We start from the raw sequence: 24,179 nt of genomic DNA, 5'->3' as shown, positions 1-24,179 counted from the left end.
AAGCCGTAGGAGTTGCGAAATGAATCCTTTCTCACTGTGTTATCTATTAAACAATGACTCAAAAAAATAGTACAGCCACAAAATTCTTTTTTTTTCTCAGGTTTTTGCCTGCCATATGAGTTTTGTTATACTTACAGCCACCATTCAAACAGTTTTAGAAAATTCAGAGTGTTTTCTATCCAAATCTGGTAATAATATGCATATCCTAGCTTCTGAGTTGGTGTAGGTGGCAGTTAAAAATGGGCACATATTTTTTTCAAAATTCTCAATACTGCCCCCTAGCCCCAACAGGTTTTAATATTATTGTTTGATCTAATCTTAACAGCTAACATTTCGATGGCAATAATAAATAAATATGCCGATAGTGGACAACCTTGTTTTACTCCTCTAGATAGTTTAAAACTTTCAGAGATGTAGCCATTATTTACTATTTTACACCTAGGGTTACTATACATAACTTTAACCCATTTTATAAGAGATCCCCCAAAATTGAAATATTCTAGGCATTTATATATAAACTCCAGTCGTACTTTATCAAAAGCCTTTTCAAAATCAGCTATGAAAACCAGGCCTGGTGTCCCCGATATTTCATAGTATTCTATTGTTTCCAGTACTTGTCTACATTCTCCAATGTATCATCCATGTAAAAAAACCTGTCTGATTGGGATGAATAATATCTGACAATACTTTTTTAATTCTATGCGCCAAGCATTTTGCTAGGATTTTTGCATCACAACACTGAAGTGTAAGAGGTCTCCAATTTTTTAAATGGACTGGATCTTTATATATACCATTTGGGTCCTGTTTCAGTAATAATGATATCAGACCTTCTTGTTGTGTGTCTGATAATCTACCATTTATATAGGAGTGGTTAAAACATGCTAATAATGGTCCTTTGAGTATATAAAAAAAGTTTTGTATACTTCCACTGGTATGCCATCCAGCCCTGGAGTTTTACCATCCTTAAAGGCCCCAATTGCATCAAGCAGTTCTTCCTCTGTAATTTGGCCTTCACATGAGTAATTCTGTACAGCTGTTAATTTTACATTATTATTAGGAAAAAAATCCATACAATTAGTTTCAGTTAGTGGAGATGGAGGAGCCCGAAACGAAAACATATTCTTAAAATACTTTACTTCCTCTTTCAAAATATAATTTGGTGAATCATGCGCGACTCCATCATTTGTAACAAGTTTTAATACATTTTTTTTGGTAGCATTTCTATATTGAAGATTGAAAAATAATTTGGTGCATTTTTCCCCATATTCCATCCAGTTCGCTTTATTTTTATAATATATTACACTGGATCTTTCTTGAATAAGTTCCTCCATTTCTTTTTGTTTTTCCTCTAACTTATTCTGTGCCTCTATGGTACCATTTTTATTGCTAACTAACTGTACTGTTAGTCCTTCAATTTCCTTTGTTAATATGGACTCTTTTGATCTAAATTGCTTTTGTTTTATAGATGAGTACTGAATTGCATGGCCTCTAAAGGCACACTTAAAAGTGTCCCATACAATAAGGGGATCTGCTGTACCTATGAAATGTCTGAAAAGTCAGTTATAAATTCTTCTGTCCTAGTTCTAAACAATTTATCATCTTGTAGGCTTTGATTGAATTTCCAATATCCTCGCCCACGTGGAAATCCTGTAAGAGTAATATATATGCAAATGATGTGATGATCCGAACCGCATTATGTCCCCTATCAACACTTTTTTAACTTTTGGTGCCAGAGAGAATGGCATCAGAAAGTAGTCAAGACGACTAGCTTGATTAAGCCTCCGCCATGTATATCTCACTAGGTCAGGGTATTTAAGTCTGCATATATCCACTAATTCCAAAACATCCATGACATTCATGATTTCCTTTAGTGCCTGAGGGTGATAGTTTGTAGTGTGATTTCCTTTCCGATCCATAGAGGTATTTAAGACCGTATTAAAATCTCCCACCATAATAATAGAGTCTAGTGTTGCTTGTAGAGTTGATAAAATTCTTATATATATTTTCAAAGAAGCTTGGATCATCATTATTCGGACCGTAGAGGTTAACAAGGCACATCTGTTTATTGTCCAATAACAGATTTAAAATAATCCATCTACCTTGATAATGTGTTTGGACAATTTGCACATTTCGATCAAAATTACTGTTAATTAAAACCATCACCCCTTCTGAATTTCTTTGCCCATGGGAGAAATATATTTTGCCCCTCCCAGTTCTTTTTCCACAAAACTTAATCTAAAATTGTTGAATGGGTTTCCTGTAAACAATAGATATTATATTCCTTCTCTTTTAACCAGGTAAATACTGATCGTCTTTTCTTATTATCTGCTAGGCCATTACAATTGTAACTGGCTATACTTATTTCACCACTTACCATAATGAGACACAACTTTAAATTCTATTTATGAAAATATATGTTTGTAAACGTACCATTAAAAAGTAACATGATGATTGAGTGTCTATGTAGCTGTACCATGATATTTGCATTGCTACTAAGTAAACCTCCAATTGGTCCCTACTATTCCACCCGCTAAAGGCCTTCCTCATCCCTAGTTGGGTTGTCATCCCAATGCCCGGCAGACCACCCCCGATCCCCCGTATCCCATAGCCCTGAACAGACTGGGGTCCATTCTTCGAAAAGAGCACACAGTGCCATTTACCGAATTGAAGTAAATCAATTGCCAAATGCATTTCCATCGCCCTCACCTCGATTTGTATTATATATAGCTGTGGATCATCCTCTATTGTCCCTAACATATTTTGCTCCTTCGCAACAGTTGTGGAGATACACACATACACCCACACACACTCAACCTTTTCCCCCACACAACCATAAGCTCACATTCTCAACAGTTGCACCATCCCAGAGCCCAACTCAAGAAAGGTCTTGATTTACAAATGCATTTACAGTTGCAGCTGCATTAGAAGGCCTGCAAGACCGCGCAAAAAATGGTCGGAAATTGAGAGATTTTATTAACCATTGTCACATCCTAGATGATGGAGGTCAAATGTACACCTTTTCCCTGAAACACCCACAATACGGTCACCCATATTGACCATATTCCCAAGCATCTCCATGCAGTCAGACTTTTGATTTTGTGCCACCAGGGTCACAATAATATACCCCCTCTCTGAATGTCTGAGTGTGACCCACTCCCCATGGGTTACTGCAGCTAGTGTTGCCAGCACTGCCACTGTCTGGGTGGGGGTACCCCACTGGAATCCCCACCGGCTAGGTACAAGGTCGTCAAGGTTCTCATTAGCAGCTTTGAGAATTTCCTTGTGTAGCGTGCTCTCCCTTTAGGGGGCTTTGGCTTTGCAGGACCAACCCTGCCAAGCGGGCTCAGAATCTTGAGGCGGCAGTGCTGCTCTTGGTCTCTGACCGCATTTTGGCTGCATAGAGACCGCTTACAGCAGGCACATAAAACAGTTAGGGACTTCTCCTTAGTATCTGGGTCATTCAGGTGGGTGTCCAGGGTATAGGGTTGTTGACCGTACCATTAAATTAGGATCATAAATAAAACATTTGATATAATTTATAAAAAAATGTAGTTCCCCATGATAGGACAATAAATAAATTAAATGTATAATTTATTTTAAAACTGTTCCACCATGATAGGAAAATAAATAAAAAAGACGTATAATTCATTATAAAAGTATATCCATCATCTGAACAACATTGAAAGCCCTCTCATACCCCGGCTCACAGCAATACATTGGTTCTGGGATATGCAACCATTTCATTACTCACTCACTCAACTAGACAATAAATGTTTGTTTTGTTCGATAAAGTTAATCTTTATGTCGAAAAACCTCATTTGAAATTGGCGTGTTGTGTTCAGAAGTGCATTGTCTCAAACAAATATCCGGTGAAAATGCAGAGAGCCACATCAAATTACAGAAACACTCATCATAAACATTGATATAAGATACAAGTGTTATACATACGATTAAAGATACACTTTTTGTTAATCCAGCCGCTGTGTCCGATTTTCAGTGAAAGCACACCATGCGATTATGTTAGGTCAGCGCCTAGCCACAAAAACCATACAGCCATTTTCCAACCAAGGGGAGGATGTCACAAAAGTCAGAAATAGCATTCAAATGAATCACTTACCTTTGATGATCTTCATCTGATGGCACTCCCAGGTCTCCATGTTAGACAATAAATGTTTGTTTTGTTCGATAAAGTTCATCTTTATGTCCAAATACCTCCTTTTTGTTTGCGCGTTTAGTCCAGTAATCAAAATGCACAAAGCGCAGGCACATAGTGCGGGCACATAGTCTAGACGAAAAGTAAAAAAAGTTCCATTTGAGTTCGTAGAAACATGTCAAACGATGTTTCTAATCAATCCTTAGGGTGTTTTTATCATAAATATTCAATAATGTTTCAACCGGACAATACTGTTTTCATTAGAAAGGAAAGGGAATGGAGCTCGCACCCACGGCCACGCGCATGACTAAACTAAAGGCTTTCACCTGGGCCATCTGCTTAGAGTGGTCTTATTCGCTCCCCTTTCACAATAGAAGCCTGAAACAACTTCTAAAGACTATTGACATCTAGTGGAAGCCTTAGGAAGTGCACTCTGACCCCACAGACACTGGATATTCGATAGGCATTCACTTGAAAACTACAAACCGCAGAATTCCCACTTCCTGGTTGGATTTTTCTCAGGTTTTCACCTGCCATATGAGTTATGTTATACTCACATACATTATTTTAACAGTTTTGGAAACTTTAGAGTGTTTTCTATCCAAATCAACTAATTGTATGCATATTCTAGCTTCTGGGCCTGAGTAACAGGCAGTTTACTCTGGGCACGCTTTTCATCCAAACTTCCCAATGCTGCCCCCTATCCCTAAAGAGTTTTAACAAAAACACTTTAATCATTCTTCATATTTCATGCACAACGCATCGGATGGACACTTCACAAATATAGTGTTTATACTCTTCAAGTTACATTGTTTTCTTTACAACATTTTTAATGACATCACAAAATAACAACCAAACCGACATCAGTGTTCCTTTAGATCACCTCTGCCCATTCCCCACGTTCTATGTTAAAATAATTGTTCCAGTATTCGCTTTAGAACGTGTTAGAGTTTTGGTGGGAAAATGTCTGTGTAGACAAATGCACATTCCTCTGGTGAACATTAGAGTTGGAGATAGCTGAATGTTCTGTCCTTGATTTACAACAAGGTGTGAGCTGTCAACCACCACCAGTTCCCTTCTCCCCCTCTGTGGGGTTATTTGGATCCTTACAGGACAAGATGCAAAATCTTATTTATTGTGAAACAAACAAGAAATAAGACAAAAAAAATGAAAACTTGAGCATGCATAACTATTCACCCCCCAAAGTCTATAATTTGTAGAGCCACCTTTTTCAGCAATTACAGCTGCAAGTCTCTTGGGGTATGTCTCTATAAGCTTGGCACATCTAGCCACTGGGATTTTTGCCCATTCTTCAAGGCAAAACTGCTCTAGCTCCTTCAAGTTGGATGGGTTCCGCTGGTGTACAGCAATCTTTCAGTCATTCCACAGATTCTCAATTGGATTGAGGTCTGGGCTTTGACTAGGCCATTCCAAGACATTTAAATGTTTCCCGTTAAACCACTCGAGTGTTGCTTTAGCAGTATACTGGAAGGTGATCCTCTGTCCCAGTCTCAAATCTCTGGAAGACTGAAACAGGTTTCCCTCAAGAAATTCCCTGTATTTAGCGCCATCCATCATTCCTTCAATTCTGACCAGTTTCCCAGTCCCTGCCGATGAAAAACATCCCCATAGCATGGTTGTGGCAGCATCATGGGGATGGTATTCTCGGGGTGATGAGAGGTGTTGGGTTTGCGCAAGACATAGTGTTTTCCTTGATGGCCAAAAGCTCAATTTTAGACTCATCTGACCAGAGTACCTTCTTCCATGTGTTTCGGTTTAGCCTCCAACTAGCCTTTTGGTTAACACCAAATGTGTTTGCTCATTTCTTTCTTTAAGCAATGGCTTTTTTTCTGGCCCGTTAAGTACAGTTGTTAAGGACAAGAGAACCTGCTATCTTTATTTAACTAGGCAACCTGAACAAATTCTTATTTTCAATGACGGCCTAGGAACAGTGGGTTAACTGCCTTGTTCAGGGGTAGAACAGCAGATTAGATCCTTGTCAGCTAGGGGATTCGAACTTGCAAGCTTTCGGTTACTAGCCCAACACTCTAACCACTAGGCTACACTGCCACCCCATAAATGTAAATGGAAAAATGGAAACTTGCAAAGAACACTGTGTAATATGTTGCTGCATGGGTAATTCCACTAATATACTGTACATTAGATTACAGTAACATTTTGTTTGTGCGTGTGTGTGCAGTGCACTATGAACTGAAATGACCCTGAGAGAGAGAGAGAGAGAGAGAGAGAGAGAGGGACAGAGAGACCACCTCACATCTCTCCTGATGCTGCAATATGCTGTGGGCTGCAGTCTTAACCCACTCTGCTATCTATCACACACACACAGCACTATCTATCAGTCAGTCACAGTTCGTTCAGTGCTGGATAACTCCCACTGCAGCTAGCCTCTCTGTGAGGCCCCAGAGAATAGAATTACAACACTAACTGACAAATGTCATCAGAAAGAGACTGAGCTGAGTTGACTGATTCATATGATGACAGATGGGCGAGAGAAAGAGAGAAGCTGAATCATGGACAGATAAGGAGAGAAGATAGTGGTTTTAGCAGTAGGAAGAAATACTCTGCATCTACTGATACGGTTAATAATTATATTAATTTATCCTTTAACGGATAAAATAGGATCTGATCCTACATCTGCAGTTAAAGGCCATTGATGGGTTTCCTGTGGATGAAATTAAGCAAACAATAGTCTCTTTTATGTGTCTGCGTGTTTTTTGCCTGAACTTTGTTGTAAGATTATTGTGTTGTATTGCAAACTTTGACGGGGCAAACAAATCCAACAGGCTAATGGCCATTATATCCGTAGAATAATAGTAATTAAGTCATTATATATCTATTATGGTGCTATAAAACTGGGGAGGGTTTCATTTTCTATTGTAAGGCTACTGATGTTAGTCTGATGGACAGAGGGGAAAATAAGGGAGGGAGAGAGAAAGAGAGAGAGAGAATTGTATGCAGTAGGGAGGAGAGTGAGAATTAATCTGAGGACAAGCTTTTGGGCTTGTCCTCTAGCTAAATCTTTTCAACTATCACCTCCACCTCTCCCTTCCTCACTTGCTCCTTGCAGATCCCTCCCTCCAACTCAACCTCCCAAGCCTCCCTTCAGTTCCTCCTTTCTTCGCATACCCCTTACTTCCTCTCTCACTTCCTCCCACTCCAGGCAGTAAACCTGTCATACTTCATTGACCTGCCAGGTGGTGCAGAGAGAGAGAGTGGGTGAGAGAGTGTGAGAGAGAGAGAGAGAGAGAGAGAGAGAGAGAGAGAGAGAGAGAGAGAGAGAGAGAGAGAGAGAGAGAGAGAGAGAGAGAGAGAGAGAGAGAGAGACATTTTTAATGGTTTATTTAACTTTTGTTTATTATCGATTTCACTTGCTTTGGCATTGTAAACATATATTTCCCATGCCATTAATGCCCTTTGAATTGAATTGAGAGAGAGAGAGACTGCACACTGCCTACAAAATGAGGTGGAAACTGACCTGCACTTCCTAACCTTCTGCCAAATTTATGACCATATTAGAGACACATATTTCCCTCAGATTATACAGACCCACAAGGAATTCAAAAACAAATCCGATTTTGATAAACTCCCATATCTATTCGGTGAAATACCACAGTGAGAAATCACAGCAGCAATATGTGTGACCTGTTGCCACAAGAAAAGGCAACCAGTGAAGAACAAACACCATTGTAAATACAACCCATATTTATGTTTATTTATTTTCCCTTTTGTACTTTATCTATTTGCACATAATATGACCTGTGAAATGTCTTTATTCTTTTGGAACTTTTGTGAGTGTAATATTTACTGTACATTTGTATAGTTTATTTCACTTTTGTATATTATCTACTTCACTTGCTTTGGCAATGTTAACATATGTTTCCCATGCCAATAAAGCCCTTAAATTGAATTGAAATTGAAATTGAATTGAGAGAGATATAAGAGAGAGAGAGACAGAGAGAAAGGGGGAGAGAGAGAGATAGAGACAGAGAGAGACACAAGAGAGAGAGACACAGAGAGAGAGAGAGAGAGAGAGAGAGAGCGAGAGAGAGAGAGAGAGGGAGACCAGGGAGTGGGAGGCGAACAGTTACAGTGCCATAGGTAGGTTGCTGATATGATTACCTTCTCTGTGTCTTTGTTTGTATTCTTGTATCCTTGCATGCGCCTGGCTCTCTGAAAGTACACTGGTAATCTGACATGTCAGCTAAGAATGGAAGATAGAAAATAAGAAACATGCTGTACCCTTCAAGAGACAAAGAAGGACAGAACCAGAGACAGAGTGTTGAGTTAGACGTCTCCAGTATCGCTCTATCCCTCCCTCCCTCTCTCTCTCATTATCCCTCCCTCCCACCCTCCCTCCCTCCCTCCCCCTCTTTCTCTCCTCTCTCTGTGCAACCCCCTCTACTCCACTGCAATGCTTCTAAGAACTCCCACAGCCACTCACAGTCACTGCAGTAGATCATACATGCCTTTCCTCTCAGAAGGTTAAGAACATCCATGATCTTATAGTCTTGTCTTTATAACGTCCTCCTCCCTCAATGACCAGTGAGTCACTCTGCTGTTGATGTTTGAAGAGGGATACACAGTGGCATATGCTCTCTGGTCGCCTAGGGTGTGTGTGTGTGTGTGTGTGTGTGTGTGTGTGTGTGTGTGTGTGTGTGTGTGTGTGTGTGTGTGTGTGTGCGTGTGCGTATATGTGTGCGTGCGTGCGTGCGTGCGTGTGTGTGTGTGTGCATGTCCGTCGGACACACTTATTACATCCAGACACACTCAGACAAGTTGAGGAAATTGACAAGCACTGAAATGAGAAATGAGACATTAGTAAAGTAATTAGAGATTATGTTTTACATTTACTCTGTGATTGATCGCATGTTAATGTAGTTCCTTATGACGGTCTCACTCTCATCGCAGATAGCATGCATAGACCATAGAGCAGGGATATTCAACTCTTAAAGGCGTCTGCATTGACCGTGCAGCATTTACGGTGATACGGCCTGTGCAGAAGTCAGGGCCTTCATACTGCTTGCACTTCGCCGAGCAGCACAGAGCTGTTGTCAAGGAAGAGAGTTTGTGTTTATATAGGACCTCCCACCCCCGCCCCCACCTACCATCAACCAATCATGTCAATGTGAGCTATACGGAGCATTGTTACAACATTTAGCCTCCGGAGGCTTTGCATTTTTGGATCTTTCCCTAGAAGGTCTACTGCTGCTTTTCTGTTCTACCAGATCAGTAATTGTGCCCACCTGGTGTCCCAGGTCTAAATCAGTCCCTAATTAGAAGGGAATCACCCACATGTGTCCCAGGTCTAAATCAGTCCCTACTTAGAAGGGAAGAATAAAATAAAGCAATAGAAATGGATCCAATGTTCATATTTGAATTAGAGGGAAATAGAGGATTTTGTACAGCTCGCAGAAAGCAAGACATTTTAGAGTGGACTATGGCATGCCACTAACAGTGTTTGTGTTGGTTTTGTTCTAGGATGCTGGAGTACTCTCTGAACCTGCAGAACGTCAGTTTCTCGGCAGTGAGAACGGTTCGAGTTCTGAGACCCCTTCGAGCCATCAACAGAGTGCCTAGTGAGTAACAACCCCTCTCCACTCCTTCCCTCCACTCCTCTGCCCTTACTGAAACCAAACAGTGCCATGGTTATTGGCCAAGGCTAATCTCTCTGTTCATCTTTGATGAGGCTGATTTGTCTTTGCTCTGATTCCACTTCGACCTTCCTGTGTCATGTCTCTCTCTCTCTCTCTCTCTATTTCAAATCACATCAAATTGTACTGGTCGCATACACATACAGTATTTAGCAGATGTTATTGCAGCAACATTTGAATTTCTGTTTTTTACATTGGATAAAATTGGAGACTCAGAGCTACACAATGACATATCAGCTTGAGGAAACAATGGAGGAAACTTGAGGAAACAATGGAAAAGTAATTCTGCTTTGAAAGTTGATCAACTTGTAAACTCACTTTTGAGAAAACTGTCTTTCAACATTTTGATACTACTATTGTAGAGCCCTTTGTCTACACCCATTCAGCATTGTTCACACCCTCTTAAGGCTTAGCCCCACCCATCTCTTTAAGGGTTGATCCAACTGTTCTGTACAAACTTGCCATGTACTTCCAGACATCTAAGAGAGAGAGAATAGCTCACAGAACATTACTCGCCCTATCACTCTATCTGTGGTCTCTCGTTAAGAAATGTAGCTAGATAGCTAGCTAGGTAAACAATGAGTCCCAACGCATGACGTAACGTTAGCTAGCGACTCAGCCAGCTATCGTTAGCTAGATAACAGTACACTTGAAATTAAACAACTTTCTGTCAAAATTAGAAACGTGTAATATCTGATAATCTTACCAGTAAACATCACGGTTGGACTCGTCTCCTGTCTGATGCTGTTCATGGTTGCCTTAGTTTGACGATGTAATCCAGAGTGGTGTTTTTTCCATCTCCTTAGCTATTATACTCCAATTCCACTGATTTAAACCTCGTGGAAAGCATACACATAACATTAGCTAGCAAGCCAGCCAGCTAACGTTAGCTAGCTAACAGTACACTTGACATTAGGTTTATGCAGTTTTTGAAGCAATACATTTTTTTCTAAAAGCCGCGTTCGACACGATTATCTAAACATGCTGACCAGCTCTAATAGACAGACGCGTGCTATATGGTAGACCAATCCAAACTCATCTCTCGGCATATCCAGCCCACTCATTATCTCAGCCAATCATGGCTTGCGGGAAGGTTGCCCGCTTTTTCTGTGGCTAAACCAACTAGGCTCCTAATTTAACAATTGTTTTTCGTATTTATAGATGGCATACAAGTTTGACATTAAGGCACATGAAAGTTCACATGTTCAAAAAGGCATTTCTGCCTAAAAACACATTTTGATGAAAACATGTTTTTAACGTTCAAACAGCTCTCCTGTGAAGTTGTGACATATGCCTAGTTTCCTGAATCGGGCCACATGTTAGGATGAACAATGTTAAAGTGACATTGACTAGAATACAGTGTATATATATAATGTAACAGTGTAGGTTCCGCCCCTCTCTTCGCCCCAACCCGGGCTCGAACCAGGGACCCTTGCACACATCAACAACTGACACCCCACAAAGCATCGTTACCCATCGCGCCACAAAAGCCGCGGCTATGTATATATATATATATATATGAAATTAGTAAAACAGTATGTAAACATTATTAAAGTAACCAGTGTTCTATGTACAGTACATAGGGCAGCAACATCTAAGGTGCAGGGATGTGTAACAGGGTGGTAGCCGGCTAGTGACAGTGACTAAGTTCAGGGCAAGTTACTGGGTGGAGGCCGGTAAGTATGATGGCCTTGAGATAGAAGCTGTTTTTCAGTCTCTAGGTCTCAGCTTTGATGCCCCTGTGCTGACCTCGCCTTCTGGATGGTAGCAGGGTGAACAGGCAGTGGCTCAGATGGTTGTTGTCCTTGATGATATTTTTGGCCTTCCTGTGACATCGGGTGCTGTAGGCGTCCTGGAGGGTAGTGTGCCCCTGGTGATGCGTTGTGTCTCTCTCTCTCTCGATCCTCACTCACTCTCCCTCCATGTTTCTTTCTCCACCATGCTCCACATTAGTCTTTAATGAGTCCAGATTGAATTGAATTCTCTAATAAATATATTATTGTAACTGTGTTGATGTATCCAGTCCATTCAGTACTGTAACTGTGTTGATGTATTCAGCCCATTCAGTACTGTGTTGATGTATGCAGCCCATTCAGTACTGTAACTGTGTTGATGTATGCAGCCCATTCAGCACTGTAACTGTGTTGATGTATGCAGCCCATTCATTACTGTGTTGATGTATGCAGCCCATTCAGTACTGTAACTGTGTTGACGTATGCAGCACATTCATTACTGTAACTGTGTTGATGTATGCAGCCCATTTAGTACTGTAACTGTGTTGATGTATGCAGCCCATTCAGTACTGTGTTGATGTATGCAGCCCATTCAGTACTGTTACTGTGTTGATGTATGCAGCCCATTCAGTAATGTAACTGTGTTGAGGTATGCAGCCCATTCACTACTGTGTTGATATATGCAGCCCATTCAGTACTGTTACTGTGTTGATGCATGCAGCCCATTCAGTACTGTAACTGTGTTGATGTATGCAGCCCATTCACTACTGTGTTGATGTATGCAGCCCATTCAGTACTGTTACTGTGTTGATGTATGCAGCCCATTCATTACTGTTACTGTGTTGATGTATGCAGTCCATTCATTACTGTAACTGTGTTGATGTATGCAGCCCATTCACTACTGTGTTGATGTATGCAGCCCATTCAGTACTATTACTGTGTTGATGTATTCAGCCCATTCAGTATTGTGTTGATGTATGCAGTCCATTCAGTACTGTAACTGTGTTGATGTATGCAGCCCATTCAGTACTATAACTGTGTTAACGTATGCAGCCCATTCATTACTGTAACTGTGTTGATGTATGCAGCCCATTCAGTACTGTAACTGTGTTGATGTATGCAGCCCATTCAGCACTATGTTGATGTATGCAACCCATTCAGCACTGTAACTGTGTTGATGTATGCAGCCCATTCGTTACTGTGTTGATGTATGCAGCCCATTCAGTACTGTAACTGTGTTGACGTATGCAGCCCATTTAGTACTGTGTTGATGTATGCAGCCCATTCAGTACTGTTACTGTGTTGATGTATACAGCCCATTCAGTACTGTAACTGTGTTGATGTATGCAGCCCATTCGTTACTGTGTTGACGTATGCAGCCCATTCAGTACTGTAACTGTGTTGACGTATGCATCCCATTCAGTACTGTAACTGTGTTGACGTATGCAGCCCATTAAGTACTGTTACTGTGTTGATGTATGCAGCCCATTCAGTGCTGTTACTGTGTTGATGTATGCAGCCCATTCAGTACTGTAACTGTGTTGATGTATGCAGCCCATTCAGTACTGTGTTGATGTATGCAGCCCATTCAGTACTGTTACTGTGTTGATGTATACAGCCCATTCAGTACTGTTACTGTGTTGATGTATGCAGCCCATTCAGTGCTGTTACTGTGTTGATGTATGCAGCCCATTCAGTACTGTAACTGTGTTGATGTATGCAGCCCATTCACTACTGTGTTGATGTATGCAGCCCATTCAGTACTGTTACTGTGTTGATGTATGCAGCCCATTCATTACTGTTACTGTGTTGATGTATGCAGCCCATTCATTACTGTAACTGTGTTGATGTATGCAGCCCATTCACTACTGTGTTGATGTATGCAGCCCATTCAGTACTATTACTGTGTTGATGTATGCAGCCCATTCAGTACTGTTACTGTGTTGATGTATGCAGCCCATTCCCATCCTCCTCATGTACTCTGTACTCCTCATCCCTCTCACTCAACCCCAGGCCTCCACCCATTACACCCACCACCACCTACTGTATGCTGCCCAGGTGGGTGAATGGTCCAGTACATGTAACTCTCATGCCCCGTGTTGTGTCAAGGGCCCTCTGCAATTTCGTACTCATGTCAATCAAATCTTTGGTGACACATGCACACACTCTCTCTTTCTCTCTTTCTCTCTCTGTCTCTCTCCTCTCCTCTCTTCTCTCTCTCTCATTAGGTAGTCCATCCCTCAAATCACAGTCCTAATGGTCATTATTATGATGATAATTCTCCTTGTCCCTCTCCAGTCCCTCTGCAGTCCCTGTTCATGCTGTGAAAATGTCACTGTGAGGACAGATGGGAATCGTTGATTTGGAGGTGCTCTATATGTCTTCACAAACTCCCCTCTCCAGTCCCTCTCCAGTCCCCCTGCAGCCCCCCTCCAGTGCCCCTGCAGTCCCTCTCCAGTCCCTCTGCAGTCCCTCTCCAGTCCCCCTGCAGCCCCCCTGCAGCCCCTCTCCAGTCCCTCTCCAGTCCCTCTGCAGTCCCTCTCCAGTCCCCCTGCAGTCCCTCTCCAGTCCCTCTCCAGTCCCTCTCCAGTCCCTCTCCAGTCCCTCTCCAGTCCCCCTGCAGCCCCCCTGCAGTCCTTCTCCAGCCCCTCTCCAGTCCCTCTCCAGTCCTTCTCCAGTCCTTCTCCAGCCCCTCTCCAGTCCCCCTGCAGTCCCTCTCCAGTCCCTCTCCAGTCCCTCTCCAGTCCCTCTCCAGTCCCTCTCCAGTCCCTCTCCAGTCCTTCTCCAGTCCTTCTCCAGCCCCTCTCCAGTCCCTCTCCAGCCCCTCTCCAGTCCCTCTCCAGTCCCCCTGCAGTCCCCCTGCAGCCCCCCTGCAGTCCCTCTCCAGTCCCTCTCCAGTCCCTCTCCAGTCGCTCTGCAGCCCCCCTGCAGTCCCTCTCCAGTCCTTCTCCAGTCCCTCTCCAGTCGCTCTGCAGTCCCTCTGCAGTCTAATTAGGTGGTGAAGGGTTGAGACGCTCAAAATAAATATATCCACCAGTGAGATGATGTCAACAGGGTTAACAAGCTGAGTTGTTTTCAAAACTGAAATGATATTGTAATATCAATATATATATTTTTTAAACTGATTGTACAGTTCTCTACTACAATACTCTTCCTTCATTCAAGTCTGTCTGTGCCTACTGTGGGTCAGTCTTCCCTCACCATAATGGTTGCTCCATCACATGTTATTGTTTATTCTGTCAATTACAGCTTGATTGTTTGTCTCTGCTTCTGCAACTTTTCACTAGAAGTCGTGACTGTATTACAGTACCTCAGTTGTGTCTGGACTGCACAGACAGACAGACACACAGACACACACAGACAGATACACAGGCACACAGACAGGCACACAGACAGGCACGCAGACAGACACTCAGACACACGCACGCTTGCACACACCCCAGACCCACACTCTCTCCCAAACTAGTCTACTTACTGTAGTTTGAATGATGGTGGGACACGGCAGGCAAGTTAGAGAGATGAAAGATACATTCCCTCCCCCTTAGACAAGAGCCCATCACTGACACCAATGAAGGCTCCCACACTGCCATCTGATTGGCTATTATGCTAATGTCCTGTACTCACACCAGGGGGTAGTTAGAGGGCTGTCTTTGGCTGCAGTGGTACCTGAGAACACATGTACACACACACACACAAACACTTGAATGCAGGTATGCATACATGTTCACACACACACAAATTGCGGTACGGTCACATGCATACATGTTCACACACTTGAATGCAGGTACGCACACACACACCCACACACCCACACACACACTCCTAGCAATGTCACCTGTGACGTTTAATTCCTGAGTGAGTCACTGTCATTCTCTCTCACTACTGCAGTTGCTGAGGTCGGCTAGAGGTTCATTATTGTCTAGTAACAGATGATGTGTGTGTGTTTGTGTGTGGAAGGTCACTTTTGCTGGTGGTAATTGGACTGTTGTGAGTGAATGTCAAAATAAAGAGAGTGAGAATGAAAGGGAGGGAGTGATCGAAAGGGGAGTGAGGGAGGAACATGACCATCAACAAGCCACTCCCTCTAGAAATGTCATGTCCATAACCAAGCACCATCCAACCGAGAGTATCATGACTGATAGGCATGCTACAACATAAGAATGTGATTAACACAGACATACAGGCCACTGCTCCAGGACTCCAGGGCTCCACTACTTCAGGGCTCTAGGGCTCCACTGCTCCAGGACTCCAGGGCTCCACTGCTCCAGGACTCCAGGGTTCTAGGGCTCCACTGCTCCAGGACTCCAGGGCTCCACTACTCCAGGACTCCAGGGCTCCACTGCTCCAGGACTCCAGGGTTCTAGGGCTCCACTGCTCCAGTGCTCCAGGGCTCCACTGCTCCAGGACTCCAGGGCTCCACTGCTCCAGGGCTCCACTGTTCTAGCGCTCCACTGCTCCAGGACTCCAGGGCTCCACTACTTCAGGGCTCTGGGGCTCCACTGCTCCAGGACTCCAGGGTTCTAGGGCTCCACTGCTCCAGTGCTCCAGGGCTCCACTGCTCCAGGACTCCAGGGCTCCACTGCTCCAGGGCTCCACTGTTCTAGGGCTCCACTGCTCCAGGGCTCCAGGGCTCCACTGCTCCAGGGTTCTAGGGCTCCACTGCTCCAGGGTTCTAGGGCTCCACTGCTCCAGGGCTCCACTGCTCCAGGGCTCCAGGGCTCCACTGCTCCAGGGTTCTAGGGCTCCACTGCTCCAGTGCTCCAGGGCTCCAGAACTCCAGGGCTCCACTACTTCAGGGCTCCAGGGCTCCACTGCTCCAGGGCTCCCATCCTAGTCTTTGTAATCAGCTCTGCTCTGAAGTAGGCCTATCAGAGACATCACTCTCATTGTTAAGCCCTTTCCCCACATTGTTATCGAATTGGTGTTAACAACGTGCTTGCTCAAACACACGCACACAGACATCCACACACACACCAGCGCACATGGATGTATGGACGCACAATTGCACATGTAAACACACATGCACGCAAGGCATGTGCACACTTACACAGCACACACACACACACCCCTAACCCCCATACTCTCACATTGTTATCGACTTGGCATTAGCAAGATGGAGCATTTCATCGTGTTCTTCATGCCTCATTAGGCCTCATGTTTGAACTGAGTTGGGGTTCACACTGTCTAGTACTCCACCAGAGTATTGACCTACCTCTCATCTCCTCTCCTCTCGTGATGGGAAGTTTGGCTCTTTTCACTGGATGCTGATATTTTCAACGAATCTTTGAACTCATTTTGTTCACTTCAGACAGTGATGCCCTCAGCATGCAAGACCTGCTAACGGAAAACGATCAACTGAAAACTCTCGTTCACCCCTACGGGTGCTTATTAGAGCTGTAATTTATGACTTAGACTTGTCAACATATGTTTTAAACTATGTACATGTGTTGATTGCTAGTCATAGAATCAATATTGATATCTTGATACATTTGAAATGAGATCTAGTTGTGGCCGCAACCGGACTAGATTGTGAATGAATCTTGGCGGACTGCCGTGAGGAAGATAAGCACCATATCGTTCACCGAATACAGCACCCAGGCTGCACCCCAAACCATCTGTTCTCCAGTTGTTGAGCAGAGGCTATGTCCATCCTAACATTCAACAGTCAATTAAGTGGAGTCATTCGAGGAATTATCATTTGTAAACAATGTATTTTTCTTCTCTATGCTCATGATCTATATGACAGACAGTTGGTGGTCGGAGCACGTCTCTGGAGCCGCTGAGCCGGGAGAACGCGTATTAGTCCTAGGACTCATTGCGGCCAGCACTAGCAGGTCAAACGAACAGCTAAAATTACCAAGTTGCTCAGAAAAATGAGAATCGTGATTCTCGAGTCAAAAGAGTCATTTACGTCTACATTTGAGTCATTTAGCAGACGCTCTTATGCAGAATGAGCTGCACATCACTCCTCTCCTTGTGGTTCCTTCCTGTCTGTTGTTTACTCAGCCTTAGATAAACATAATTACAGTAAACCCGTTCTGAGGATGTCCTAGCTGCTAATATTTCCTGTGCTCATATAAGTCGTATTGAGGAGATTGGAGGTCAGTGGGGTTTTAGAGTGGGTACTTCATGTGTAGGCCCATATAAGGAGGTAGTGGAGACAGTGTAGCTTGTAGGAGCTTTAGAGAGGGCATAGTCACCTCTTGGCTTCCCGTTGCTTCTATTCTGTGATGGAGTCTGAAGACAGCTCAGAGGACCCAGAGGACACAAGCTATCCCAGGGGCTTTTGCATCTCTGGAATACAATACAGAATGAACAAGTCATCTTTTGACCTTGAATTTAGCTGGACAAGTATCACATTATGAAGTAGGATGCTTATTTTGTATGTTTATGGAATGTTATGATGGTGATGTTGAGTCATAATATAATTAGAACCTTCAGAGTAGACGTTGTGTAATAACGTGTTGGGGATGTTCTTGGTTAGCTGGGATTATATCTGGTGTCAGGCGGAATACTGTACTACAGCCACCCAAGGGAGGACATGGAATGGGGAGGTGACATTGGTGAGCGGGGTGAATGAGGGCATCACCTTGCCAGTGATCTCCCTTTGGTCAAATCGTTCTCTCAATTACAGTAGGCCCTCTACTGTAACCATCTCACGATATTTAGACTCTATAAAGCAATAGACTATTTTTCCTTAAAGAAATTCAGTTAAAACTTCTTAATAGGGGTCCCGCTAGCGGGACAACTTCCGGTGAAACTGGAGGGTGCGCAATTCAAATAAATTATCATAAATATTATGGATTTTAAACATTTAGGTACATATAAGTGTCTTATATTGGCTGGAAGCTTAAACTGATATTTCTTATTCGTTTTTGAAGTTACAAGCCTGAAACCTTGAACATAGACTGACACCCTCTGGAAGCCATAGGAATTGCATCCAAGGAGCTTTTTCAATACGATTTTCAAAATAACCATACTCTTGCATTTCTAAGAGGATCGTCTCTCCCCAAAAAAATTGCAGTTGGTTTTTCTTAGCATTTTCACCTACCATATCTATTGTGTTATATTCTACAAACTATATTTCTACAAACTTGAAAGTGTTTCCTTTCCAATGGTACCAATTATATGCATATCCTGGCTTCAGGGCCTGAGCTACAGGCAATTTACTTTGGGCTCGTCATTCAGACAGGAAGTGGAGAAAAAAGGGGCCTAGCCCTAAGAAGTTTTTAATGTATGTTAGTAAATGCTAGTTCTGCTGTAGACCCATGGTAGCCCCCTTATTTATTCCCTCATCAAAACAACACAAGCCAGCAAATTGGGCTTAGATCCTTTGTCAAGGGGTAGTTAGCATTGCCTACGGATTAAACTACAGAAAGATGTGTTTCAACTCCCTCCTCTGAAACTGTGGAGTTCAGTAGACACACAGTGCTGCCAGTGCCAGAGCTGACAGGAGAGACACAGATTTGATGTGCCTGTAAACAGATGGGCTCCCGTCACAGTCAGTGACCTGGCAACCATGTTGAAATGGTATGGCCTCTCAACTTGGAACTGGAGGACACACAAAGACAGAGGAGGAGTGAGATGGATATTATTCAAGATGAAATGTCAATCAGATCAGATGGTCAATCAGATATGTTTAGGTTGTTGAGAGAGAGAGTGAGAGTGTGTGTGTCTGGGGTGTTTGTTTGTGTGTGTGCGAGAAAGGGAAGAGAAAGCAAGAGAGCCATGCCTCAAAGGAATGAATATTTTTTTGCAAGATAAATGACATCTTGTTCAATTTGTCATTACACAATTTCCAGCTTTTCCAGCTTTTTTACAATTTGGTTTCATGCATCGATTTAATAACTTGTGTATCCCCTATGACCCATGTAGACTCATCAACAAGCTATTGCACTAGCATAACAACACAGCAGAAAAACTAATTTAGCAGCCATTTTTTTGCAGAATGCAAGAATGCAGAATGCCGGAAGCTAGTTTCCTATAAGGCCATTCACTTTTAATGAAAAGGGAGCGAGTTGACAGTGTTGGGACTACGCCCATGTCTTGTATAATGTATTGGAGTGAACCTCTATGCTTCGTAGGGACCTCACAATAAATTATTATCAAGATACTCAATGTATTGCGATTCTCACGATTCTGTATGTATTGTGATTCGATACTGTGATTTTATATTTATATTTCTCAACATATGCCTGCTGCATAGGGACAAGAGAGAGCTGAAGAGAGTGCTAAAAAAAACGTGGCTCCCTATTTAAAAAGGAGATGGAGAACAAGCTATAAAAAATGTGACAACTGGTCATTTCAAAAATGTTTTACCTGATGACATCAACACTATGAGATTTGGGTGACGTGGGGAGCGAGAAGATACCCTCTCTTGGGCTAGAAACTTGTTGCAATGCTTATTGCTTTTAATCCTACCCTGTGATTTCACAGAGAAGCATTTTTTAAAAGACCTTTCATCTTGTCTTTTTACGCCAGATCATAGAAACGTGTTGTTTTCACATAATGTAGACACTGGTATGGTGCTGGAGATGATGAATATGAGGTTGGCATTGCTCTTTTAGGGTTAAAGTTTTGGTTTTAGTGGCTGGTTATAAGTGGCACAGCGATCTAAGGCACTGCATCTCAGTGCAAGAGGTGTTATTACAGTCCCTGGTTCAAATCCAGGCTGTATCACATCCGGCTATGATTGGGAGTCCCATTGTAGAGGGTTGTAGAGGGTGCAACAGGTCAGCACCTCAGGAGTAAATGTTAGTTGGCTTTTCATAGCCGATCATTCAGTTAGTTAGAGACAGCAGGTGCGGTAGAGAGAGAGAGTCAAAAACAGCAGGTCCAGGACAAGGTAGCATGTACGGTTGAACAGGTCAGGGTTCCATAGCCGCAGGCAGAACAGTTGAAACTGGAGCAGCAGCACAACCAGGTGGACTGGGACAGCAAGGAGTCATCAAGCCAGGTAGTCCTGATGCTTGGTCCTAGGGCTCAGGTCCTCCGAGAGAAGAGAAAGGGAGAAAGAGAATTAGAGGGAGCATACTTAAATTCACACAGGACACCGGATAAGACAGGAGAAATGCTCCAGATATAACAGACTGACCCTAGCCCCCCGACACAAACTATTGCAGCATAATTACTGGAGGCTGAGACAGGAGGGGTTGGGACTGTGGTCCCATCCGACTATACCCCCGGACAGGGCCAACCAGGCAGGATATAACACCTGCTCATCGACACCTGCTCATTGAACATCTCACTCCAAAATCATGGGCATTAATATGGAGTTGGTCCCCCCTTTGCTACCATAACAGCCTCCACTCTTCTTGGAAGGCTTTCCGCTAGATGTTGGAACATTGCTGCGGGGACTTGCTTCTATTCAGCCACGAGCATTAGTGAGGTTGGGCACTGTGCAGGCCAGTCATGTTTTCCACACCGATCTCGACAAAACATTTCTGTATGGACCTCTCTTTGTGCACAGCAGCATTGTTACACTGTAACAGGAAAAGGCCTTCTCAAAACTCTTGCCACAAAGTTGGAAGCACAGAATCATCCAGAATGTCATTGTAAGCTGTAGCATTAAGATTTCCCTTCACTGGAGCTAAGGGCCTTGCCCAAACCATGAAAAAGAGCCCCAGACCATTATTCCTCCTCCACCAAACTTTACAGTTGGCATTATGCATTGGGGCAGGTAGCATTCTCCTGGCATCTTTCAAACTCAGATTGGTCCGTTTGACTGCCAGATGGTGAAGCGTTATTCAACACTCCAGAGAACGCGTTTCCACTGCTCCACAGTCACAGCTTTACACCACTCCAGCCGATGCTTGGCATTGCTCATGGTGATCTTAGACTTGTGTGCGGCTGCTTGGCCATGGAAACCTATTTCATTAAGCTCCCGACGAACATTTCTTGTGCTGACGTTGCTTCCAGAGGCAGTTTGGAAGTCGGTAGTGAGTGTTGCAACCGAGGACAGACGATTTTTACGTGCTACGCACTTGGTCTCATTCTGTGAGCTTGCGTGGCCTACCACTTTGCGGCTGAGCCGTTGTTGCTCCTAGACGTTTCCACTTCACAGCAATAGCACAGAAATTTGACAAACTGAATTGCTGGAAAGTTGGCATCCTATGATGGTGCCAAGTTGAAAGTCACTGAGCTCTTCAGTAAGGCCATTCTACTGCCAATGTTTGTCTATGGAGATTGCATGGCGGTGTGCTCAATTTTATACAAAGGGTGTGGCTGAAATAGCCGCAATCCACAAATTTGAAGGGGTGTCGACATACTTTTTAATATATAGTGCATAAACTACAATAATGTATATTAGGGCTGTCAAATTATTAAAACATTTAATCAAGTTAATTGTAGAATTTGCTGTGGTTAATCATGATTAATCACAAATTCAGAATATGCTCAAATTGGGTTGTAATTTAAGCTGTTTTATTCAAAAGCATTACAAAGAATATTGTCGTCTTGATTTGTTTCCAAAGTAACTAGGCAAAATCAGGTAAATTGATGAAGCACACTCTTTAACCTCAATGTCAACTTGTTTTGGCATCCCGTTGTTGTTGTTTTTTGTATTGATTATGTGTTTTTGATGTTGTCAGTGTATTTTCAGTGTATTTTGAACACTTTCAGACATTGCGATTAATCGTGATAAAATAATTACTACACTAAAATTACAAAACGTTAACTTGATTAACTCTGACAGCTGTAAAAAATAAACTGCCAAAATAAAGTAAACACCAACATAAAGCATTTTAATAGGGTGTTGGGCCACCACGAGCCGACAGAAATGCTTCAATGCACTATAGCAAAGATTCTACAAGTGTCTGGAACTCTATTTGTCACGTCCTGACCATAGAAAGCTTTTATTTTCTATGGTAGAGTAGGTCAGGGCGTGACAGGGGTTGTTGCCTAGTTTATTTAGTTCTATGTTGGTTCTAGTTTATTTTTCTATGTTGGGGTTTTTGTCTAGTTTATGTATTTCTATGTTGGTTCTAGTTTATTTTTTCTATGTTGGGATTTTTGTATGATGCCCAATTAGAGGCAGCTGGTTATCGTTGTCTCTAATTGGGGATCATATTTAAGTTGTTGTTTTTCCCACTAGGTCTTGTGGGAGATTATTTTGAGTTAGTGTATATTGCACCTCTTGTCACGATTCTCTAAAGCTGACCCCAGAAGCAGACCAGGACAAGGTGAGTAAAATGAAGGTGAGTATTTATTTACAGACTCGAGGTGAAAATCGAATAATCCAGGAGACGGAGCGGCAGCGGAGGTGAGTGGATGAGAGTGAGTAGGCAGATCCAATGATGTCACTGAAACCACCGACGAGCAGGCAAGGGGGTTGAATGTTCCGGGAGGATGACTATAGACAGAGAAAACGGGGGTGAGTAACCGGCAAAAAGTACAAAACAACAAAACTGACTCTGGTAACATGAGGCTGATACGCTGATACAACATACTGTTCATTGCTAACGATCCGGCAGGGAATGGATGTCAGGTCAGAGCTTATGAAGAGAAGAGGTGATGATCAGGACCAGGTGTGCAGATAGCCGATGAGATGCAGGTGCGGGTAATCGAGATATCTCCCGCCTAGCTTCGTCGCCCGGCAACCAGACAGGGTGTGTTCAGAAACCTCAGGAAACAACTCCAAAACAGAAAACAGGCAGCTCAGGCAGAAAACAGACTCAGGAAGCAGGATTCATGACAGTATCCCCCCCTCCAACGAACACCACCGGGCAGACAACCCGGAGCGCCAGGATGGAGGCGGTAGAAGTCACGAAGGAGGTCATCATCAAGGATCTGACACCGAGGAATCCAACTCCTCTCCTCAGGACCATACCTCTCCCAGTCCACGAGGTACTGGAAACCCCGACCCCGCCGTCTGGAATCCATGATGCGGCGCACCGTGTAGACTGGACCACCTCCAATCATCGGAGGAGGAGGAGGAGGCGGAGGGGGCAGCAGAGGACAGAGGTGCACAGGCTTGAGACAGGAGACATGAAAGGTGGGGTGGACTCTGAGCGTTCTAGGCAACTTAAGTCGAACCACAACAGGATTGATCACTCTCTCCACCACAAACAGACCAATGAACTTCGGTGACAGTTTCTTCGACTCAGTCCGCAGAGGAAGATCCCGTGTAGCCAACCATACCTTATCTCCGATGGCATAAGCGGGGGCTGGAATCCGGCGACGATTCGACTGGAGCTGATACCGGTCAGAAACTCTAAGGAGAGCCTTTCTGGCCCGATGCCAGGTCCGGTGGCAACGACGAATGTGGGCCTGGACAGAGGGTACCGAGAGATCCTTCTCCTGAGAAGGAAACAAGGGAGGTTGGTAACCGTACAGGCACTGGAAGGGAGACATCCCAGTAGCAGATGTAGGGAGAGTATTGTGGGCATACTCAACCCATGGCAACTGAGAGGCCCAAGAGGCGGGGTTGGAGGAGACAAGGCAGCGCAGCATGGATTCCATCTTCTGGTTGGCTCTCTCCGCCTGACCATTAGATTGGGGGTGAAATCCAGATGTGAGACTGACAGTAGCTCCAATGGCCAAACAGAAGGATTTCCAGACAGCAGAGGTAAACTGAGGACCACGGTCAGAAACTGTCACAGGGCAACCCGTGGACCCTGAAAA

At 43.6% G+C, this 24,179-nt stretch overlaps 1 protein-coding gene across 1 annotated transcript in view; it reads left to right on the top strand.

The window, feature by feature from the left end:
- LOC115163176 (voltage-dependent T-type calcium channel subunit alpha-1G-like) overlaps window positions 1-24,179 on the top strand; it is a 214,295-nt gene that overhangs the window by 46,955 nt on the left and 143,161 nt on the right. The window contains exon 3 of the mRNA XM_029714847.1: window positions 9,653-9,750. Coding sequence (XP_029570707.1) covers window positions 9,653-9,750 — 98 coding nt within the window. The remainder of the gene's footprint in view (window positions 1-9,652; window positions 9,751-24,179) is intronic.

The sequence above is a fragment of the Salmo trutta genome, chromosome 2, assembly GCF_901001165.1.
Source record: "Salmo trutta chromosome 2, fSalTru1.1, whole genome shotgun sequence".
Classification (NCBI taxonomy): Eukaryota; Metazoa; Chordata; class Actinopteri; order Salmoniformes; family Salmonidae; genus Salmo; species Salmo trutta.
Note: the sequence above shows the minus strand (reverse complement) of the source record. Positions and strands in the feature narration are given on the sequence as shown.